The sequence below is a fragment of the Myotis lucifugus genome, unplaced genomic scaffold (genome assembly GCF_000147115.1).
Source record: "Myotis lucifugus unplaced genomic scaffold, Myoluc2.0 scaffold_85, whole genome shotgun sequence".
Classification (NCBI taxonomy): domain Eukaryota; kingdom Metazoa; phylum Chordata; class Mammalia; order Chiroptera; family Vespertilionidae; genus Myotis; species Myotis lucifugus.
In genome coordinates, this window is record NW_005871133.1 from 3985338 (window position 1) to 4005274 (window position 19937).

Sequence of the window (19937 nt, forward strand, 5' to 3'; positions counted from 1 at the left end):
CGGGCAAGTTACCTCTCTCTAAGTTTCCGTTTCCTTATCTACAAAATAGATGGTTTCTATTTCATAGGGTGGTTGTGAGGATTGATGAGATAGATCCTGCGGGGGAATTACCCAGCACAGGTGCCTTCCTTGGTGAGACTTTGTGGCTGCTCAGTTCCCTTCCACATCCAGGGTTTAATAACTTTGGGTTTCTGGACTTGCTGAGTAAGTCAGTATTCTAAGTCATGGGCTCGCCCCTAATTTTCTTGCAAGAGTAACCTCTACACCCTTTCACTTTTTTCCAATCTAGTTTCTCATAAGTGACCGCGACCCTCAGTGCAACCTCCACTGCTCCAGGACTCAACCCAAACCCATCTGTGCCTCCGATGGCCGGTCCTATGAGTCCATGTGTGAGTACCAGCGAGCCAAGTGCAGAGACCCCGCCCTGGGTGTGGTACATCGAGGCAGATGCAAAGGTGAGTTGTGCACATCTCTGCCCAGTTGAGGAGAGATGCGTGGGCACCACAGCTTCCTGCATGGGACACTCCTTAGCAGGGATCGGGGAGCGGGGGGAGTTGGGGATCTCAGAAAGAGTCTATTTATTTGGTTTGCTATCCTACCCCCCAACCCTTTCTACCAGGGAATATGAAGTGAACTGGTCTACCTGAAGAAATGAGCACTTTTCTGTCTTTGAAACCCTGTCGCCAGGCTCGGGCTTAGAGGGATGTGATGCTGTGTGGCTAGGGCTATTTATTTTTATTTTAAAAATGGAGATGCTTAAAATAGCAAGACATTATTGCTGGCTTCTGAACAGGGGTTCCAAATGGTTGGTCAAGAGATGTGGTGTTTTTTTTGGTCCGCTCACCTGTTTAAAAATATTAAAAACATTTGAGACAACATTTAAAAATTAGGAGCTTCAACATCAAAATCCGGATTTTGGTACTTCTCATAAAAAACTGGGAGCTCTGGGAATATCATGTTTGTGTTCCCTCCCACAAGGCAACACGCGGCTAGAGCTGAGTAGCAGCCACCTCCTGTAAAGGGAACCCGCTCTCCGATTTGTCACAGGCCTCAGCACCCCCTATGGTGTCTCCAAGCTGAATGCTCCTCTAATTCATGTCACTCTCCTACCCCCTGCGGATATTTGGATTTGTGATTCTGGGCTGCTTGGAGCCATTATAGGAACCGTGGGAGGCTAAGCAGGCCTCTCTCGAGCCTCTGATTTCCTGAAGAAAGTGCTTGCCATTCTTGAACTAGAAAACATCTTGGAGGCCCCGTGGGCTTGCATGTTTTTAATAAACCCAGTGAAAAATAAGAGAAGTGGGACAAGCTTTTGGGGATACTTGGGAGAAAAAATAAGTAGAAGGTGGTATAAATACAACCCCCACTTTTCTAAGAAGAACACCGACGAGGAGGATGAGCCCGGGCACTCACTGGCCCTGCCTGTCGTTAGAGGAGCCGGTGCTGTAGGGGCTCTCGCTGGATTGTGGTGAGATCCTGCAGGGGCCTCAGGCTCCCAGGCCGGGCAGCCGTCCTGCGCGGAATCCAAGGGAAGTGTGACATCTGCTCGCTCCTCTCCTCTTCTAGACGCTGGCCAGAGCAAGTGTCGCCTGGAGCGGGCTCAGGCCCTGGAGCAAGCCAAGAAGCCCCAGGAGGCGGTGTTTGTCCCGGAATGCAGCGAGGATGGCTCCTTCACCCAGGTGAGGCCTTGGCCCAGTCTCTCTGGACTCTGGAACGGGGCCAAAAGGAGGTGCCAGGCGAGGGAGGGCCGCCCCGAGCCTTGGCTCTCTGGGAATCAGCTGAGGGCTCTTTGACACCCTCTGTGCTACCTTCTGGTGCCTATGTTCCCCCCTCCTGGACCCTCCACGCTGCCCCTTGCCAGCTGGCAGTGGGCACCGAGAAGGCGTGTGCAAGTTTGAGCCAGGAAACTGGCATTGCTTGGTCCCCGTCTTCCCTGCTGGCCCTCTCCATTTTTCTCTTCTGTCAAATGGAGGCTGATTATTTTTTCTTATCCTTGCCAGTTTCCATGGGCAACCCTGGTATTCCCTTCACTATTTATTGCTACTGCTCTCTGCTCCCCCCACCCCTTTTTGCCCCCAAGTCCTCCAATGAGGCAGGGATCCCTTGGGGTACAAAGTGTACTGTGGTGCTTGGAGTACATGGTGTGAGTGTGTGTGAGTGTGTGTGAGTGTGTGTGAGTGTGTGTGTGAGTGAGTGTGTGAGTGAGTGTGTGTGTGTGAGTGTGTGTGTGTGTGTGTGAGTGTGTGTGTGTGTGTGTGTGTGTGAGAGTATGTGAGTGTGTGTATGAGCGTGTGAGTGTGTGTGTGTGTGTGTGGTGTCTGCGTTCATCCGCGCGTGTGCATACACTCGTGTGTCTGCGTGCACACAGATTTTAAAGTTTCTTTTCAGGCAGTCCCGCCTCTCATCCTGCTCTGGCCAGAGCTTTGTGTAAAAGTAACGCTGGCCTTGTTGATGTTGGCTCAGACTATTTCTAAAACAGGCAGCAGGGGACAATAGGACAGCAAGTTACTCCTTCAGAAGCGTTTAGGCTGGAGGTGGGGCGGGAGGCAGCTGGATGAAGGCACTGTCCATGAACGTGGGGAAGGTCCTGGTGCCTCCACTTTCTCTGTGGAAGAGAGCGGAGTTGGGTGGAAGCAAAACCTTCAGAGGTTTCACCTTCCCTGCAATTCTGAATCGGTGGGGCAAAGGGTGTGGGCTGGCCTTCGGGCCCATGGCTTTCAGGTCGGCTGGTTTCAGACTGACCACCTGCTTAGGGGGAACTGTGGCGGGTGGTGGGGAAGCGGTTGGGCCTCATATTTTTAGAAATTCCCAGCGGATTCAAATGTTTGTCCAGGACCGACGGCCACTGCATTAAAACGGGCCTTGGCTCATTTGCTCACTGAAGCCTGTGAGGTAGGTGCGATGATCCCCATTCACAGAAGATGCAACCACAGCCGGGCGCAGAGTGGCCGACCTGGGATGCAAACTCAGCTCTCTCTAGCTCCAGAGGCCTCCACACTCTGCTGTTCTCTGAACAGGCAGCTTTAAAGGGGACTCTGAGGTGTGGACTGGCAGAAGGCAGTGTAGTGCTGTGGTTAGCGCACCGATCCTGGTGCTGTGGTTAGGGTACCGATCCTAGTGCTGTGGTTAGGGTAGCAGACTGCCTGAGCATGACTCCCGGCCCCCACCCCTCAGGCAAGCCAATGAACTTCTCTGGATCATCCTATCCTTATGAGGAAAATGGAGATTACCTCCATTATTATACATAGTGATAATTATTATATCTATTATTATGCTACTATTATTACTATCAATAAATATTACTATAGCTTACCTCATGAGGTTGGTTGAAGATTACATGAGTGAATGCGTGTAAAGCACTTGAAGCACATAAACTGTGTATAGATATCTGTCATTGTTATCATCATCATCCCCATCTCCACTCTGGCTCTGCTACTCACGTCTCCCCCAGATTTTATGAATGATGTCACTTAAGGAAAATAAAACCTTGTGTCGAACCTCCCCAAGTTTGAAAATTGATTAGCCCTCTCCTCAATTTTTTATTACAGTATTTATTCTAGTGGGAAGATTGCAGGCGATCTTTGTATATGGATTTGAGAATTCACATACCGGGGAGAAAAACAGACCTCTCTGTGCTGAGTTTGGGGCCGAGATGGGGTAAAGGTCGTAGGAAGGAGGCACAATCTCGTTCCCCCCTCCCCCCTTTCTCCAGGCTTGTGTAATTCTGAGTGTGTTGCTTATGAGAGCGGTTGACCCCTGCCCTCCTGGTTCTGAAGTGTTTGCCGCCGCATGACAGACAGCTGCTGGCCAGCTTTTGTTTGGGCGAGGCCCGGCCGGACCAGGTGGAGGAACTTCCCGATTAGTCAGGGCGGAATTGCTAAGTGAGAGGCCCCTGAAGTTCAGCAAAGGTTGGGGAGGCAGTCAGGAACTCCTCATTTGTTTGACACGGTAAGCGCTGCCATGTGTCCGCAGGCTCAAGGCTGGTCACCCCGGTGGGCAGTCAGGCAGCCAGACAGCCGGCCCGGCCCGTTACAGTGATTGAATTGGATGTGCTTTTCCCCTTGATCAAAGACACTGCAATAACTTCACAGAACGAGGCTGCCTCTTTGAGTGAGCTTCAGTCGCACTGACGGGCTGCCAAAAGGCGAGGGACAAATTGCTTTCTCCCTCCCCCAACCTCCACCAGCACCGAGCTGGACTTGTTTTGTTTTTTAAGACTGAAACAGAGATCAGCTATGGCTGTGCTGCTTAACTATTCTTTATAATATTGATACGCATGTATCTTGGTGTCAATAAAACATGTTAGCCCTATGAATTATGAAGTTTAGAGCGGGAGGGAAGGGGCTTGAAAGGGACTCGGTTTGTCTGGCATGGGACACAGCTTGGGACCACATGACTGGTTTGGCTTTCACGGGGTTCATGTGGGATGTAATGATCTCTGTTCTCTTCTTTGTTTTCCCTTGTCCTCTTCCCTCCACCCCAGCTCACACAGCAGAGTGGTTGGTGCACATTAGATTTTTTTAAAACCTTGATACCTACCCAGTCCACATCACGGACCATGAAATCAAATCCTGGGAGGGGGACCCCAGGTGATGCCAGTGTTGGGTCAAAGGGCTTCATCACCCTTGTTTTGTTTTTTTTAAGTTTTATTGTTGAAAAGTTTTAAAAAATATATGTTTTTATTGATCTTAGAGAGAGAGGAAAGGAGAGTGAGAGAGAGAGAGAAACATTGATGAGAGAGAAACATCAGTCAGCTGCCTCCTGTTGAAGCTGGGTGATGGGGATGGAGTCTGCAACCAGGGTATGTGCCCTGACCAGGAATCGAACTGGTGACCTCTTGGTGCATGGGTCAAGATCAACCACTGAACTACACTGGCCAGGCAACATCACCCTTGTTCTTTTTTTAAAATATATTTTATTGATTTTTTTACAGAGAGGAAGGGAGAGAAATAGTTAGAAACATCGCTGAGAAACATTGATCAGCTGCCTCCTGCACACCCCCTACTGGGGATCGAGCCCGCAACCAAGGTACATGCCCTTGACCAGAATCAAACCTAGGACCTTTCAGTCCACAGGCCGATGCTCTATCCATTGAGCCAAACCGGTTAGGGCATCATCACCCTTGTTCTTGATTGCATCATTGGAACATGGAGTTAATGCTCTTTGGTGACCTGCTGAGTAAGGTCGGGGGTCTGTGGTCTTTGTCCTCTGCTGTGGCCTTATCTATTTTCTCTTCTGGGCATCAGGAACGTGGCTCCTGACATCTGTTCTACCAAGTTCTCTGCCAAGCAGTTGCCCAATGCCCGAGCTGATTCACAGAAACCAGAGCTGTAGTAGAAAGGTATCGGATCACCACCACCAGGAAGTGTGGCTGGAGAGTGTCAAGCTTGTGCATCCCTGCATAATAACGATGACGACTCTTTATCGAGTGCTACTTGGTGCTAGGCACTGAGTTTTACACCCATAAATCTTTATTAGGACCTTTTGAGGCAGTTCTTAATACCCTTATTTATAATGGAAACACGAGCATCAGAGGGGTTGAATAACTGGTTCAAAGTCACTAAGCTAGAAAGGACTGGCACCCAGCCTGCCTAGTTTCAAGGCCTGTGATCTTAACTTTTTTTGTGCTACAGAAGGGTCCTTGATATAAATGTAATTTATTTCCCATTGTTGTTCTAGAAGTCCCCTCTCTGATGCTGTTGACTGACTGGTCAAGCAAACCTTTAAAAAAAATCCCTTTGATTATGGAAATTTTCAAATATATAAAAAAGTAGAAATAATAGTATAATGAATTCCATGTATCCATCACCCAGCTTCAACAATGACTGACATGTGGCTGGTTCTGTTTCATCTTATCCCATTTTTGTCTTCCACCCCAAATTAGATTGCTTCAAAGCAAATCCCAGACAATATTTTTTCATTTAAGACAATTTGGAGCTTTGCTATGTTCTGAGCTATGTGCTGGTTATTATGGGGGATTCGAGAAATGTCATGACCTGTGCCTTCACAGATGTCACATGCAGAAAAGAGATGAAAACATATGATAAAGTAGCCAGTGTATGAGGTCATACATGTACAACTGGTTATATTTCAAATGCTCAATAATTTACAAGTCAGTAGTTTAGAATCCTGAATGTACATACTTTATTGTTGAGAAAACATATACAAATTAAAATTTTTTGAACATAAAGATCACACCTGAAGCAAAACTAAAAGGCAAATGATATATATTATTAGCCTTAATGACAAAGGACTAATATTATATAAAGAACTCTCACAAACCAGAAAGAAAAAGATCCTAGTAGAAAAGTGGGCAAGAGATATTAACAAACAGGTTACACAATAACAGATTGCCAATAAGGGAAAGTGAATGATGTCATTTTCCTTAGTAATGAAAGAAATACAAATAAAAATAATGATGTGTCACTTTGCTTTCCAGATTGGTAAAAATTGGAATAGGCTTGAATGAAGGGAGAAGGTGACCCCCACATTGTAGTTGGGGGAGTAAGTTGGCACTGACTTTTGTGGCATAACTTTGCAGTATGGGTCAGAAGTCTTTAATTGTGCCCACATCTTAAACCTGAAATTCTACTTCTAGGAATTTATTCGAAGAAAATAATTAAAAATAAGTGCAAATATTTAGCCACAAGGATTTCCATCTAAGTTTTGCTTATAGTAGCAAAAATTTAGAAACAACCTAAATATCCATTAATAGCCCTAGCCAGTTTGGCTCAGTGGATAGAGTGTCAGCCTGCGGACTGAAAGGACAACGGCACCTACCTCTGTTGCAGGCTCCTCCCCAGCCTGGGCCCTGGTCAGGGCTTGTGCAGGAGGCAACCAATCGATGTGTTTCTCTCACATTGATATTTCTCTCTGTCTTTTCCTCTCTCTAAAAATCAATGGGAAAATATCCTCAGGTGAGGATTGAAAAAACAAAAATACTAAATATCCAATAATAGAGAATTGCTTAAACAAAACGAATTATGACATAGCCACACACTATGCACCTAGTAAAATGGTGCGTTGCGAAGTTTTATTTTATATATGTGTATCTGTAAGTATGTTAGGGACTCAATTAATTAAAGAGAGAACTATTTTCATTTTTTTTCTAAATAGAAAAGTTACATATACTTTGTAAAAAAAAATTCTGACAATACAGAAACATATAAGGCAGGAAGGTAAAGCCTGTGATTACATCTTCCTGAAATAGGGACAATGAAGTCTATAACCCTCTAGATTTATTTTCGTTGTGAGTACTTATTATTTAGGAAAGAAATGGTATAATAGCATATATCATATATAACACTTTCTTAAACTAATTATATTGTAGACCTATTTCCAGGTTAATTACATGTAACGCTACCTCATTTTTTAAAATGGCTGCCTTGTATTTTCTTGTATGAATGTACCATGAATCCTGGAAATTTGGGGATTAAATTTTTGGAAGGTGAATATTGGGTCAAAAGGGCATTCACTTTTTAAGGCATTTGATGCATGCTACCAAACTGCCTTCCATAGTGTTGAGCAGTGGTTGTTATCAAATACATTCCCAAGCCATTTTAACTTTTTGTGTAGATGGATTGTAGCTCTAATAATACTATAGAATATAAAACTCCATTCATAATGTTACTTCTATATGAAAAAGATGCGTTAGGATTCCCATCTTTGAGCTCCATGTCCCAGGAACAGTCTTTCTTGCTACAGATCTGTCTGGCACTAACGCCTTCCCCACTTTCACTTGTTCTAAGCACTGTTCCTCCACCAATGCACACATATACATACTCTTTTATTTTCTGAAGTCTTTTTTTTTTGCATATAGGGGTCTGGGAAGCTGTACTTTCTTCTTCCTGATGCTATATTCTGAAGTTGGAAGCCCAAAGGAAATGTGTTGTGGCTTTTTGGCAAAGACAGTGGGCTCCCTTGTCAGCATTCTATAGCTCTTACTGTTGTATTTGCCCAAACCTAGGGAATTACAGCCTATTTCCTAAGTGCCTGGGCTTGAGCTATGAGCAGGCCTTGATGTTCTTTTTTAGCTCCTCCTCCTCCTCCCCCCGCCACCCCCAGCCCCACAGAATAGAACTGCGCTTCCTGAAGTCACCCCTACAAGCCTAAGTTGTGTGACTAGCTTGCCCTAGAAACACCTGGGTTTACCAGCTGGGCCTCCCTCTTCCAGATCCCCAGCAAGTACGGGAGGTATTGGTGACTGGCCTAGACTGTGAGCTTCTGTTGGCCTCAGCTGCTTAAACATAGACAGGCGGGACTGCTGAGCATCTTCATAGGGTGACAAGGATTTGTCCTATTTTTTGATGAGCCTGGAGGTCCCAAAGGAGTCCAGAGGCTCAGAACACAGTACTAAGACCCTGGTTGCATCCATAAGCTGGAGTGTTCTGAGCTTCCCCAGCCCATGGCTCCCCCTAAACAAAGCCAGTCCTGTACGTTTCACTGGGCAGTACCCTGCATTAGGCTCCCTCAGCCTTCTGCGGCATGTACAATGCCAACTTTTATTTAAAAAAACAGTCACACTGTTAAAAATCCAAGCCCATCCTTTATGTATCGATGGCATAATGTTCAATAGACCCACTGTTGGTGGGCAAGTGGTTGCTTTTTTTTTCCCTTTTTGTTAAGTGCTCAGTAAAAATATTAGTTTTTTTTTTGTTTTTTTTTTTAACAATGTGAACATCCACCATGCCCAGGGCATCTTACTATTTGATTTTCATGTGTGTTTTTTTTTTTCATGGAATTGCTCTTGTTCCAAACAATTAGATATTGCATGTGATAACTTACATGAAAATGCCCTCTATTTAGCACATAATTGCTGTTTGACAAATGTTAATTTTCTTCCTCTTCAGGTTTCAGGCCGCTCAACTGTAAAATGGGAGAGCTAGCTGAGCCATACGGAGGCTGGCAAACTCTGACCCATGCAATGTATAAGGGTTCCAATTACTTTACATCTTTGCAAACACTTGTAATTATCTGTTTTCTTTATTATAGCCATCCTGTTAGCTGTGAAATGGTATCTCTCTCTTTTTAAAAAAATATATTTTTATTGATTTCAGAGAGGAAGGGAAAGGGAGAGAGATACAGGAACATCAATGATGAGAAAGAATCATTGATCAGCTGCCTCCTGCACACCCCCTTCTGAGGATTGAGCCCGCAACCCGGGCATGTGCCCTGACCAGGAATTGAACCATGACCTTCTGGTTCATAGGTCGATGATCAACCACTGAGCCACACTGGCCAGGCTGAAATGGTATCTCATTGTGTTTTTACTTTGCATTTCCCTAATGACTATTGATATTGAGCATCTTTTCATGTGCTTTTTGGTCATTTGTATATATTCTTTGGAGAAGTTTCTATTTAGATCTTTTGCTCATTTAAAAAATTCAGTTATTTATCTTTATTGAGTTGTAAGAGTTCTTTTTATATTCTAGATGCAAGAATCTTATCAGACACATGGTTTACAAATATTTCCCCCATCATTGAGTTAATTTTTCATTTTCTTGATAACGTCTTTTAATGCATAAAAGTTTTAATTTTAATGAAGTCCAATTTATCTACTTTTAAAAAACATTGCTTGTGCTCTTGGTGTCATATCTAAAAAAACATCCCCTAATCCAAGGTGGTAGAGATTTACTCCCGTGTTATCTTTTAAGAGTTTGATGGTTTTCACTTTTATATTTAGGTTGATCATCCATTTTCAGTTCACTTTTGTACACGGTGTGAGGTTTCGCATGTATATATCCAGCAATCCCCGTACTACCTGTTGAAAAGACTGTTCCTTCCCCCGCTTAAATTGTCACAGCTTCCTTGTTGAAAATCCATTGACTCTATATGTGAGGGTTTCTTTCTGAACTTCAATTCTATTCCATGCATCGACATGTCTCTCCTTATGTCAGTGCCACCCTCTCTTTATTACTACAGCTTTGTAGTAACTTCTGAATCTTCCATTTCCTTTTTAAACACTTAAAAAAAATTTTAATTGATTTCAGAGAGGGAGAGAGAGATAGAAACGTAAATAATTCGAGAGAATTATTGATCGGTTGCTCCTACACACCCCCTACTGGGGATCAAGCCTGCAACCTGGACATGTGCCCTTGACCAGAATCAAACCTGGGACTGTTGAGTCCACAGGCTGATGCTCTATCCACTGAGCCAAACCAGCTAGGGCCATTTCCTTTTTAAATGAACAGTGGGGTGAGTGTTGTTCTGCACCCATGTGTGGGGTGAATGCCAGCTGCCATCACCAGGAGAGTGAGGAGATGGGGCCAGGAGCCTGAAGCCAGTGCTGTGTTTTTAGGCATTGTGACGAGTATCCATGTCCTTGGTTTGGTATTTCCAAGGGAAGGAAAAGCTTGCAAGTAGTAAAGTCAGGATTCAAACCCAAGGGCCTGCTGCAGAGTTCTTAGTCCTAATCACTACTCTCTATGCCTCTCTAAAGGACATTGCATCTTTAAAAAAACATTTTTTAAATTGATTTCAGAGACTGGAAGGGAGAGAGAGAGAGATAGAAACATCAATGATGAGAGAATCATCAATCAGCTGCCTCCTGCACGCCCCCTACTGGGGGTCTAGCCTGCAACCCAGGCTTGTGCCCTGACCTGGAGTCAAAGAGTGACCTCCTGGTTCATGGGTCGCTGCTCAACCACTCAGCCACACCAGCCGGGTGGACATTGCATCTTTTAAAGTGACATTGGCTATAGCATAGCTAAGGGTGACTCAGGTGAGTAGGTTTGGAAATTATGGCCCATGAGGAATATTCAAAAGAGCCAGAGATGGTTTGTTTGGAGACCAAAGGGATAAATGAGCATCTTCTTCAGACATTTGTCTGTGATGACAATAGCTTTTTACTGAATAGTCTCACGGAGCCGACTCAGGATTACTGAGTAAAATCCTATATAATAAAGAGTTAATATGCTAATTAGACTGAACAGCAGAATGACCGTCCAGATGACCTTCCGGACGAAGCTGGGGCTGCGAGGGCTGAGCCCCTTGCACGAATTTCGTGCATTGGGCCTCTAGTATATATATAATGACTCAGATTCTGACTCAAAATAGGGAAGAACTTTTTACAAGTAGAGCAATTCACAGATGGAAGGTCTGAACCAGAGAACTTTACTGGGAAATGGGTGAGCAGGGACTGAAGGCTGTTGAGCAGGGGTGCCGTGGGGGTGGGGAGGGAGTGCCACTGCATTGGGAAGGAGCTTAAATTAAAGACTCCTGGGAAGTAACTCATACACTTTTTAGGATTTTATGAGACAATAGCTAATGTTCAACCAGGTGGGTAGGTACACAGTAGGCCCACAGCAAGCACTTACTCAGGGACCTTCCAGGCAGAACCATTAATACCCACACTTAGGGCCATTCATTGCCACACCACTCTGTGTGCATGTAACACACCAGGAGGTGACCCTGCAGGCCAGTCAACTAAACTATTTTGCAGAATTAAAGGGGTCAGATTTTTTTGCCAGGTCAAAGTAGAGAAAGGTAACAGGAACACAGGAGGGAGTTATGAAGGCAGAAAAGTTAAATTAAAAGTGAAGTCAGACATGGGAAGAGGAAGAGCTCCCACTCCTGCAGGCCCAGGACTGGCCAGACCCTCACAGTTCAGATCTAAGCAAAGCTCCTACACAGGAGGGACTCTTAATGGGCATTTTAAAAACATAAAAACATATTTGACTCCCCCCACCCCCCCGTGCCACCAAATGGAAATAAAAGTGAATGAACCAGATACCACATTTGCTGTTTACAAAATTGGCTATTCTAAACACCAAACGAAGGCCAGGAGTCAAGAAAATAAAGCTTTTTGAGTCCCTGAAGCCCTAACACCCAGGTTCTAAATATATTTTAGATGTGTGTTGGGGGGGACAGTGTTCATTCATACTTTTTTGGGGAAAAAGGTCTTCATCATATACTTGAAAGCATGGTATTAACACTGACAAATTGAGTACTAATTTGTAAATTTGTACCTTACTCCTAAGCAGCAAAAGTTCAGTTTAGAGAGGGTTGTAGAATCATATAACTTTTGGGTTAAAGGGGACTTCAGAGATTCCTGGTTCAGCTTCTCCTTCCTTTCTCTGTCCTGCCCCAATCCAGGGCTCAGGTTCCACTGACAATTTCTCAAGAAGCAGTCATCTAACTTTTCCTTGATTGCCACCAGAGACAGGAAGCTCATCACCACCAATGACAACATACATAATGTATTTGGGGACAATTTAGTTGGAAAGTCCTTCTCTACAATGACTTGAGAGCTGTCTTCCTGTAATTTCCAACAAATGACCTCAGTTCTAGCTGTGGGACTTATAGAACCCACAGAAATCCTACTTTCCACAGAAAGATTTGAAAACAGACACCATTATGTCCTCTGAAATTCTATCTTTTAGCCAACAAATATTTCTTTTTGTCCTGGCATAAATCCTTAGTTCTATCACTCATTCCCATGTCATAGGGACTTATTTAGGTCTCGCTTTCCTTCTGGCCTCTTTTTTTCTGAATTCAATATAGAGTGTCCTTCCCCAAACTGGACACAAGATTTTGGATGTGGTCATAATCGGCCTGGGGAAGAATAGACTGCCTCATTCTAAACACACCACTTCTAACTAATATGGTGTTGGCAGCCACATTACACCATCATCTCATAAAAAACACAATCGACAAAGAATCCCTTATTTAGGAGGATTTGAAATTGAAGGGTTATCTTCCTTCCTGCATCTCCTCCATTAAATTCTGGAGGATGAGGTAAATACTGTAAAAGGAAAAGCCCTCATTCCTTCGCAGACTGCCCTCTCTAGACCTGGCATAGAGCAGGGGACAGTGTCTACAGCCCACAGAACAGCTGTGCTTTGAAGCTTCGGCCTCCAACCCTCCCTGCACAAAGGAAGGGGAAAGGGGTGGAATCAGGGTATGCTGAGAGCAGACTCTAGACCTGACACTACTTCAGATGCTTTGTGCAGTGTGGGCAAAAGCAGGTTTACAGTTGTGAGCAGCAAAATGGTTTATTCTTGTGTTATTTATTAATTATTATATTCCATACAAACAACTCTAAACCTACTTTTGCCCCACTCTGTATATCTTGTCTCATTTTGTCTTCTCAATGACCTTCAAGGTGGGCACCATTATCCACTGAGCCAAACCGGTTTCGGCAAGGTTATATGACTTTATCAAAGTCACACAGCTTGTAGGCGAGATCGGTTCTTTGGGCTCCAAAGCTATGTTTTTCTTTCTGATCTTGTTGCTTCTGAGCCAAACCTGACTGAAGATGAAGAGGTCATTGCTGGATCACCTTTTTCAAACTTAGTCAAAAAGCATGCTCGTGCTTGGCAGACCAAAAGGGTTCCCCATCCCTTCCTCTGCCCCACCCCTTCTCACCGCTCCAGACTCTCCTCCATGTGTGAAATCATCCAGAAAACACAATGCTGCAATCACCAGATCCGTGAATGAAAAGACCATATGTCATCAAAACACCCGGAATAGAAGAACTTCAGAAAGAAGGATGGTCACAAGGCCCTTGTTCGCACATTCCCACCTAGAAAATTTTGTACTTGCTTCTTGAGTATTTCATGATCATTGCCAGAAAGGGTGGCATGAGAAGTTTCCTTTAAAACAGCGATTCTTGAAGGGTGGTCTCCAGGCCAGCAGCCATGGCATCACCTGGGAACTTGTTAGAATGTAGATTCCCTGGCCGACCCCAGACCTAATGAACCCAGAAACTCTGTGGGCGGGACCCAGCCATCTGTCTTCATAAGCTCTCCAGGTAATAAGCAATGCTCTCCTGCAGCTGCTGATGGAGAAAGATGTTCTGGGGGTACAAGTAGCAACCCCAGCTGGCCTGGAGACTCGGTCTTCCAGGCAGGGCCAGGATACCCCTGGACCACACAGTTTCTCAGAGGTTCTGTAGGGAATGCTCACAAAACAAAAATGGGGCTGCCCAGAAGCAAAGCGCTCAGAGGGACCAACCCAGCAAGATCCTTAACTTTCACTGTGCATTCGCGTAATCCGAAGAATCTGCTAATTGATTTGGAGCAACTGGCAGATTAAAAATAAAAAGGCAGCCTCATACTCTCACCACCAAAAGAGACAAATATCTGCTTGCCTTCTGCTTTTAGTTTAACTCGTTCCTCTGGGAAATGTTCAGGTACATGATAGTCGACATTTCATCCCAAGTTCCGTAGTTGCTACCAAGGATGTTGGACCAAGCCTGTCTCTTTGCATATGGTTCACATTTTCTGTTTTATAAGAGGCACAAAGAAACAGAGCGGGGGAACAAAACCACCAGGCGAGGAGGCGCTGTGCCTTGGAGGGGACCCCGGTAGTCAGTGAAGGTCTGGGGCAGTTCAAGATGGATTTCCTCACAGATATAGAGCTTGAGAAAGCCTTATGAAAACGGGGGTGGGGGCTTGCTGGAGGGAAATTATTTCGAGAGAGCCTGCTCCCCGGACTGTAAAAAAGTAGGGCTGGGAGAAGCAAAGAAATACGGCAACGCCCTGCACTTCATTCTATTGCCTTTTTCAAAATAAATTTATAAAGCAAATTTCAGAGAACACTAGTACCATGAAATGTGCCCCCCCACAAAATTAAGGGGGGCCCACAGTGAAGTAAGGTTAGGCACTGCTGCAAACCATCTCGTCCTCTGAGAGCTAAGTCTTGGATCGATATAAGGCTCTGAGACGTTCTGCAGTTGAGACCTCTTTTCATTTCAGTTGACCCAATATTTCCAAAGTTATTTGGCTAGAGAAGCTCCACATCCTCAACAATTCCTAGCCACACCCCACAGGACACCAGCTGCATTCATCACTTACCCAAGTGGCCAAGCGAAGGTGTCGGGAGCAGAGGAGAAAAGTGGGCACATGGAGGAGACACTGGTCTGAGGAAGCAGGGGACCCTTCACACGAGGAGAAGCAAAAGTCCAGCGACGGAGAGGAACTGTGAATGTGAGGTCCGACCCCTGTCAGAGAACCACCCCAGGAATAACCAAGGAAAGCAGGCCGGCCATTGCGCACAGCGGAGGCCCCCACGCAGTTCCCCAAATTACTCCAGGAAATTGTCCTCACTCAGACTAAAGCAAAAGACTCTTTCAGCTGCTTCCTGACCAGTTAATCCCATATCTTCCTCCTCCCTCCGAAAGAGCGCCATTTGCTGGGGAATTGAGACACAGTTCCCTCTGACACCATCTGCCACAACGAGGTGCTGGCCCTCAGGCTACCTCTCTGTCTCTGGTTTCCTTGTTTGTAAAATGTTTGGGTTAGACAGGTGAATGCTAAGGTTTTCTCCAGCTCTGTCCATTCTCATATTTTACAAGAGGTTGGAGATCGGGATTCAAATTCCTATGCTGCTATGAACTAGCTGTGACATTTGAACACACACCCTCCACTCGCTGTGCCCTCCTATGAAAGACGTGCACCCAGGGTGACTGAGGCCCGAATGAGAGAATGCAGAGGTGGCGGGCAGTGATGGAAAACCGCTGGGAAGTGGAAAGTGGTGATCTCCATGTGGGGAGTGGCACCTGTGGTGATCGCTGTCTCCTCTGCCCTTCTCGGTGCTTTCCTCCATCCACCCCCTACCTGCTCGATCCTGTGAGCAGGTGTTTGCCTGCTCTTCTCTACTCATCACTCACTCAACTGCATTTGTTGGGAGTGCCAGCCTCTCACATTCTGCCAGTGTCCAGGAGTTGGGCTAATGTTGAAGATTAACAGGCCTAAAATAATTTCAAATTTAGTCATAATTTAAATAGAGGTTGACTTGCAATATACCACTGGGCTATTTATATAAAGGACTTCAAGCCACAATCTTTCTTTTTTTTTATTAGAGAGAGAGAAAGAGAGAGATGCCTTTTCACTTACTTATGCATGTATTGGTTAATCGAACCTGCAACCTTGCTGTATTGGAACGACACTCTAACCAACTGAGCACCGGTCAGGGCCAAACCAAAAATCTTTAAGTATATGAGTCAGAGATGAAATTTACTTATCTAAGAACACACTGTTTTTTGTTTTGTGTGTGTGTGTGTGTTTTAATATTTTTATTGAATTTAGAGAGAGAGGAAGGGAGAGGGGAGAGAGATAGAAACTTCAACAATGAGAGAATCATGGATCGGCTGCCCCCTGTATACCCCATACTGGGGATTGAGCCCACAACCTGGGCATGTGCCCTGACCAGGAATCAAATCTGTGACCTTTTGGTTCACTGAACCACACCAGCTGGGCAGAACACACTTTTAAAGTACTTTTAGGAATGCCAGTTACACTCAACAGTATAGTTAAGCAGAGAGTAACCTCACGTAGGCCGATGTACAAACACGTTAGTCTCTTACGGAAGGACCCACCAGTTGACATTTCAGCCTTCCCGGGATGCTCCAGAATGGGTGGGAGCAAAGTCCATGGTTTGTACCTGTACCTCTGGGGCCAGAACAATCCTGAGTTTTGAGAACTGCACAGTGGGCACTAGAAATGGCCAATTAATTACCTTGTCGATTCTCTTGGGCCATGCTTTTGCCACAGATTGATCTGTGAGTTGATTAATTTGAGGCTGGGGGTAAGGGAGGTAGAATGAAGAATAAATAATTTATTAATTCAAACAATAAATAAGTTTGCAAAGAAAGAGGCTAAACGAGGTAGAACCTACATCTTGATGTATGTGTAAACCATCAATTCTATAGACTTGATATCTTGATCATTTTTCTGCAAGAAGTCTTCTCTCCTCTGAGTGTAATAAAACTTGCTATATGAAAACAAACTTCCCCTTACTCCATCAAAACTTCTTCAAACTTTTTGCTGATTCCAGACTGCCCCCTCCGTGTGCCTGGTCAGAATAGGGTGTCTTTTGGTTCCCACCCGAGAATCCGATTGTGCCCTTTTTGAGTGTATAGATAGTTTGCTGATGTCCGGCTGGCATGGCTTAGTGGTTGAGCGTCAACCTATGAACTAGGAGGTTGCAGTTCGATTCCCCATCAGGGCACGTGCCTGGGTTGTGGGCTCAGTCCCCAGTAGGGGGTGTGTAGGAGGCAGCCAATCAGTGATTCTCATTGTTGATGTTTCTCTCTCTCTCCCTCTAAAAAAAAAAAAGTTTGCTCAAAAAGAACAGAGTGATAATAAATAGTGTAGCTTGATTGGCTACTTAACCGTGTGAACTAAGTGCTTTATTTTCATTATCTAATTTAATTCTATCAGCAGTGGCACCAGGTAGGCATTATTAGCTCCCCTTTTAAAATAGCCTCAGACAGTCTGAGGCTGGCTTTGACTAAGAACCTTTTCGAGGCTGCAGAGCGTTGGAAGGTTCAGTGGTTAAGTGGGAGCTGGTGTGTTAAGGAAGGTGGGCTGCAGTCTGACTTTATGACCATTGCTTCCTGTCTTCATGTAAATCTTTTCTTCAAGATGACATCTTGCAAACTCCCCAACATCTTACAGACACCCTCTTGATTAAGAATCATGGGTTAATTCACTTGGGGCTCTTTCAGCACAGGGGAGTGACCTTGTCCACTACCCCTGCCCCGCAGCATACCTGGGGCAGGTGAGCCCATTTCTGTGTGCTCCAGGCCTCAGAGGCAACAATTCCTCACTTGGTTCCAGTTTTCTAGGACTTGGAAGTAGCTCCCAGCCTGAGGATTTTGTGATTTGGAGTCTATTCCTTGGAGCCAAGGAAAATGCTGAGGGCCCGGGGGAGAAAGGGCTGTGTTTGGGCCTATGGGCCTGGCTGGGGGCTGGGAGGCGGTGTCCATGTGTCCTTGGAGAGACAATGGGCATATCAGTGAGCATGTAGCCCTTGGGACCCACTGAGCCCAGAGGTCAGATTATATCCCTTGAAACAAAGCTTTGGGCTTAAGCTCTTACCCATTTAGTTCTGAGCCCACTAGCCTTGGGTGAGACGCTGCACGTCCGGGAGGAGGGGGCTTCCACCCAGCAGTTCTCTGCAGCTGGACCACAGTGCTCAGTGTAGCAGGCAGCACTGGGCCAAAGGCACAGCCTCGGGTGTTGGACTTGGGCATTGCTGTCCTCGAGGAGAGGGAGGCAGCCTTGACCATGGGCGCCAAGGGGCCCGGGGGTGAGTCAGTGTGGCTGCCCAGCCCCGGAGACAGGTTTCCCTTGAGGTGATTATTGGCCAAGGAGGAGAACGCAGCCAGCCAGGCCTTATTAAAATTGTTAGTGGCGAGGAATCGTCTCTAGGAACTATCCCCTGCAGGGCTGACAGAGTCCGAAGCGGTAAAATCCAAGTTTCCACCGAATTTCCCACCCAAGCTTCGCGAGCTCTGGCGTAGGAGGAGGCCGGCTTGCCAGGTGTTCCTGACGCAGCTGAGAGCAATCATTGCCACAGCCACCCTGCCTCGGCCATCGCCCACGCCAGGCACTGGGCTCACACTGTTTGCGCTGCTCTCCAGAGCCTTCCAGGTTTGGCGTTGTCACCCCCATTTTATAGATGGGACTAAAGGGCTAAGTTTGTAACTGGTTGGACCGGGCTTCAAACTTGGGTCTGTCTGGGTTTCTTTCCATTCCACCATTACGCCTCCCCAGAAGGTAGCACTGGCCCAACCCAAGATGTTGATCCTGAGAGAGCATCTGGGCAGCAGCCATGGGCATGGGATTGGCTCCAGGAGATGAGGTGGGAGTGGAGCGTGGCACTGGGTGAAGGCCTTGGCTCGGATTGTTTCCTTGCATGGACAGGAGAGGTGAATGCCTCGTTTAAACACAGAATCATACTGGTAGGAACAGGATGCCCTCCATCTTGTTCTTGTCCTGATTTCTGGGGGTAGGTCCATAGGGAAACGACTAGCCTTGGGGGAACTACGGTGTTTGGGATCCACACAAAAGCAGAGGCCTTTCTGTGGCTTTCCTGTCTTACCGATGCCGGCCGTAGGATCTCCTTTACCTCTGTGCCCCTCGTAGACCTCAGCACTCAGGTTGTATGCTATTACTGTCTACCCTCAGTTTCAGCATGTCCTTGATCCCAGGAGGCACACTTTTTCATACTTTAATATCTGTGCAAATTGGCACATCTTGGAATGAGGTCTACATTTGATGTGGTGGGGCTGTTTAAAATGATGTTGCATTTTTAGAATCGATGGAGACCAAGACTGAGTAAATACGATAATTCATGCACTTGTTCAACTCATCAAATGCCTACAGTAAAAGCCAGGCATTATGCTAGATGCTTAGCATATAGAAATAACCTTTTGTAGTCCCTTGCCTTTGGGAGGTCACAGTAAAGGGAGGAAATAGACTAGATAGAGCAACAGTTATAGTTCATTGTGACAAGGGCTCAGAATTTGGGAGACCAAGGTGTGTGGAGGATCAGAGGAAGGAGGGAGGAGAGGTGAGGGAGGCTGGGACCACTTTGCAGAGAAGGTGTGTCACGAAGGAGGTGGGAATCCGAAGGGATTAGAAGTGGGCTGGGCATGGGTTATGGAATGGTATTCTGGAAAGATTGAATTGTTGGAGCAGACAAAGTTCAAAATCATGAGAAACTTGGACGTGCTTGCAAGCTTAATGGGTTTGTTGTGGCTGGAATGGAGTGTGTGTGGAGACATGGGTGTAAAATGAGGCTGTGGGAATAGGAAGGAAGCAGATCATGGAGGACCTCGAGTGCCACCCAAATTTGCTTGAGGTCCTGCACGGTCACGAGCTTAATCTCCATCCTGAGTCTAGCAAGTCGTGTGGGGGTTTTAAGCAGGCGAATGACGCCCTGGTCTGTGTTTAGGAAGTTGTGTAGAAAGCAGACGGGAAGAGGATGGCAGGTAAGATGAGGTGGATAGAGTGGCAGCTATCGGCAGAGAAAGAAGAGTTACCCCGAATGAAGCAAAGCCTCATTTTCATTTACTATTTCCAGGCAGGGTGGAGGCTTGAGCCCTGGTGCAGAGGGGCAGCTAGAACCTGCACGCACAAGTGACCTGTTCTTGCCTTAACCCTGTCACGTGTGCCCTTGTCTCGGGAGAGCCACCTCATCAGCAGGCA

General features: G+C 45.9%; 1 protein-coding gene across 7 annotated transcripts in view; it reads left to right on the top strand.

Moving 5' to 3' along the window:
• SMOC1 (SPARC related modular calcium binding 1) overlaps positions 1 to 19937 on the top strand; it is a 137606-nt gene that overhangs the window by 64482 nt on the left and 53187 nt on the right. For all 7 annotated transcript variants that reach the window (XM_014457833.2, XM_023755875.1, XM_023755876.1 and 4 more), the window contains exons 2-3: positions 290 to 455; positions 1567 to 1679. In XM_014457833.2, the coding sequence (XP_014313319.1) occupies positions 290 to 455; positions 1567 to 1679 (279 nt within the window). The remainder of the gene's footprint in view (positions 1 to 289; positions 456 to 1566; positions 1680 to 19937) is intronic.